At 44.2% G+C, this 3,541-nt stretch overlaps 1 protein-coding gene across 1 annotated transcript; it reads left to right on the forward strand.

The window, feature by feature from the left end:
* The first annotated feature begins 6 nt into the window (after nucleotides 1-6).
* MESDC1 (mesoderm development candidate 1) lies at nucleotides 7-1,819 on the forward strand. Its single transcript, XM_009578339.1, has one exon. The coding sequence runs from the start codon at nucleotides 91-93 to the stop codon at nucleotides 1,039-1,041; it is 951 nt and encodes a 316-aa protein (XP_009576634.1). The 5' UTR covers nucleotides 7-90; the 3' UTR covers nucleotides 1,042-1,819.
* The last annotated feature ends 1,722 nt before the right edge of the window (nucleotides 1,820-3,541 follow it).

A 3,541-nucleotide genomic window follows, 5' to 3' on the forward strand; every position in this document is an offset into this window, starting at 1 on the left:
AGCATCGAGGTGTCTGGCGGTGGCATCCCCAGCAGCAGTTCCCTGCAGAGGAAGAAGCTCATCTCTATCTGCGACCACTGCAAGATCAAGATGCAACTGGTGGCTGATCTGCTTCTGCTGTCGAGCGAGACCAGGCCGGTGAACACTGAGAGCCTGTCTGTCTTTGGTGAGTCCTTTGAGAAGTGCAGGGACACGATCATTGCCAGGACCAAAGGACTCTCCATCTTGACCCATGACGTCCAGAGCCAGCTCAATATGGGACGCTTTGGGGAGGTGGGGGAAAGCCTGATGGAGATGGGGGAGCTGGTGGTCTCCCTGACCGAATGCTCTGCCCACGCTGCCTACCTGGCTGCAGTGGAGACTCCGGGGGCCCAGCCTGCTATGCCTGGCTTGGTGGATCGCTACAAGGTGACCCGATGTAGGCATGAGGTGGAGCACGGCTGCGGGGTCTTGAAGACCACCCCTTTGGCAGATATGAGCCCTCAGCTCCTGCTGGAGGTTTCTCAGAACATGTCCAAGAACTTGAAATTCCTGACAGACGCCTGCGTGTTGGCCAGTGAGAAATCCAAGGATAAATTTGCTAAGGAGCAGTTCAAACTCAGTGTCAAATGTATGAGCACCAGCGCCTCTGCCCTCTTGGCGTGTGTCAAGGAGGTCAAGACTTCACCCAGTGAGCTGACCAGGAACCGATGCGTCTTGTTCAGTGGACCTTTGGTGCAGTCTGTCTATGCTCTGGTGGGCTTTGCCACTGAGCCCCAGTTTTTGGGTAAAGCTGCCACCATTAATCCAGAGGGCAAAGCTGTGCAAACTGCCATCCTAGGAGGAGCCATGAGTGTGGTATCTGCTTGTGTGCTCCTGACCCAATGCCTCAGGGATATAGCCCAACACCCCGAAAGTAGCACCAAAATGAGCGATTACAGGGAAAGGTTGAGGAACTCAGCTTGCGCCGTCTCGGATGGTTGCAACCTGTTATCTCAGGCACTAAGAGAAAGATCTTCACCCAGGACTTTACCGCCAGTGAACTCCAATTCTGTGAATTAACCCGCACATCTTCTGTTTAGATCCCAGTCATTGCTAAAGGAAAATAATATCCCACCTCCTCACCCCTTTTTTGTATACCAAAGAATTTGCTTGGATGAGCCCAATCCTTTGATTTCATGTGGTGAAGAAGCAGAACAGCATTTTCAAACTATACGTACTAATAAAGGTAGCCAGTTTTGGCTTCTTTTTATTTTAAAGTCAAGAAAGTATCTGTAGATAAATTTTCCTTTATTCAGCAAGGTCTTCACTCAAATGGTAATAACAACTGTTCAAAAGTTTTTTATATTTGGGGAGGTGGGGGTATCTAAAAAAAAAAAAAGGAAAAAAAAAAGCTTTAATCGCGCTGGGTGCGGTTTTTAAAGTTTGTCTTGTCTTGTCTTCCGAAATTTCCCTTCTAAATTTTACTGTTCGGTTGTGCAGGAAAAAGGTTACCTCAGTTCTCACTCATTTAAAAAATGAAAAAAACCCAACACCACATAGATGATGGATGTAGCTACTATTTTGTTTGTTTTTGTTTTGTATGACTTTTTTTATTTTGCATCAAGTGTTAGGTTAGAAGTGCATTTGGTGTGTAGGAGTGGAAGGACTGGAGGTTGTGATTATGTTTTCCATGTGTTGATTTCCAAACTGGGGGAAAAGCTACTGTGAGTGTTTAAACAAACAAACAAAAAATTACACTATAACAAAAGTGATTTTTAATTTTTTTTTCCAATGTCAGTTTTTATCTTGCATGTACTGGAGTATTTATTTCATCTATTAAAATGTTATGTTTCTCAGATGTCTTTCTGTGAATCTCTTAATACTTGAATAATTGAACAACTAGGCCTGTTTGCATTGTATGTCATTTTCCCCAGGGAATGGGTGGTACAAATGTAACTGTAGTTCTAGACAGCAGCATACAGGCTGCAATTCAGTTCTTTTATTTTCATAAATGCTGTCCCTCCCGCAATACCACCCCTCCTCCTCAGGACGCCTCTGACAGAGATACTCTGTAGTTGTATTTATGGAAAGCTGGACAGTGCTGCGTGCGTTGGGATTGCTCTAGATGCAGGGTGCTGGCGGTTGCTGCAGCGGCATAGGCTGGCTTTGTTTGTCTTTATCAGCATTCTGTGTTATCTTTGAGATATTTGTGTATTTTAACTCTTGCAGATGTTGTGGGCCATCTGTGTTAAATTTGTGAGTTTCCATATTCATTTATTAAGGATTTCTTGAAAAACTTCACCCTGCTGGATAGCCCTGCTTGTTCCGTGTGTCTGCTTAGGAGTGTGAAAGTTTGCCGGAGTGGGCCCTTTGATCCCTCGGAGGTTTGTGTCGGGGCTCCTCAGTACAGATGTGTCTCAAAGAAAGTAGTTCTAGTGTGATGTTGCAGATAACGGGAAGAGTTCGCTAACTTTTGAGGCCCAGTCCACCTCCAGTTGAATTCCTTGGGAAGTGTGAGTGGACTGGACATTGCAATGATGATGATTTTCAGCCTGGTCTTTGTGGACCTGTGGGGTCTGTTACTTCCTATATGTTCCATGAAAGGTAAATAGAAGAGCAGGACTTCTGGCAAGGAGGCTTTGTTTGTCTGCCCAGCTCCATTGCATAACTGGTTGGTTTTTTTTTTTTTAATAGGTCTGCAAATTGAACAATGTTGAAAGCTGTTGGAGAATGTACCTTAAAAATGTTGTTACCATGGTTTAAACCTTTACTGTACAAGTACTGTCCTATTTATTCCTTTGAAGAAGTAAACCTTTTGGGTTTGGATATGGAACAGTTCTGGGGTAGTGAAAGGTCTTCCTTTTATAGCATTATTGTTTCTCTTGCACGTGATGCTTTTACTTAATTTCAAAGGGGAGTGACACATTACTGGGTAGTGGACAAATACATCCTGTCGAAGGAGAGACAAGCTAAGCTTATATATTCATATCTTCAGGGTTAGAAAAAAATAATTCTTTGACTTAGGTACAGTGGACCCCAGTATTAGGTTTTGTTTATTTTTAAATGAAACTTTTCTGACTTCAGTGAATTGTATGATTAGGACTTTTCTTTGTGAAAAATCAGTCCAAGCTACATTCCTCTGGGGTATGATTTTCTCACTACGTTAGCCTCAGATGCAATATAACCCTAGCCGTATACGCTGCAGAGGCATGGATGTCTGCATCTATGCGGTATAGTATAAAAGTTCTCTCACTATTTTTTCATAAATAAATAAATATATACACACGCTGTTCTAACTTTGACTTACACGCCTCCCCAGGTATTTCCTCGGAGGCTCTCTCGCATGTGCGTGCACACACGTTTTCCCATCTGGATGGCAGGAACAGCTGTAGGACTCCAGAGGGATTCATAGGAGGCCAAGGCCATCTACAGGGAGGTCCTGTGCCTCCGTAGCGTTTGAGTTGTCTGCTCAACTATCCTATGTATCTCCCTCCCTTGTAGCATGTCTCCGTGGAAGCCGAGATACCGTCCCAATCTACCCTTCCTTCTTTTCCGCAGTTGCTGAGGGGAAGGAGGAAAA

Source organism: Fulmarus glacialis, unplaced genomic scaffold (genome assembly GCF_000690835.1).
Source record: "Fulmarus glacialis isolate BGI_N327 unplaced genomic scaffold, ASM69083v1 scaffold17095, whole genome shotgun sequence".
Taxonomy (NCBI): Eukaryota; Metazoa; Chordata; class Aves; order Procellariiformes; family Procellariidae; genus Fulmarus; species Fulmarus glacialis.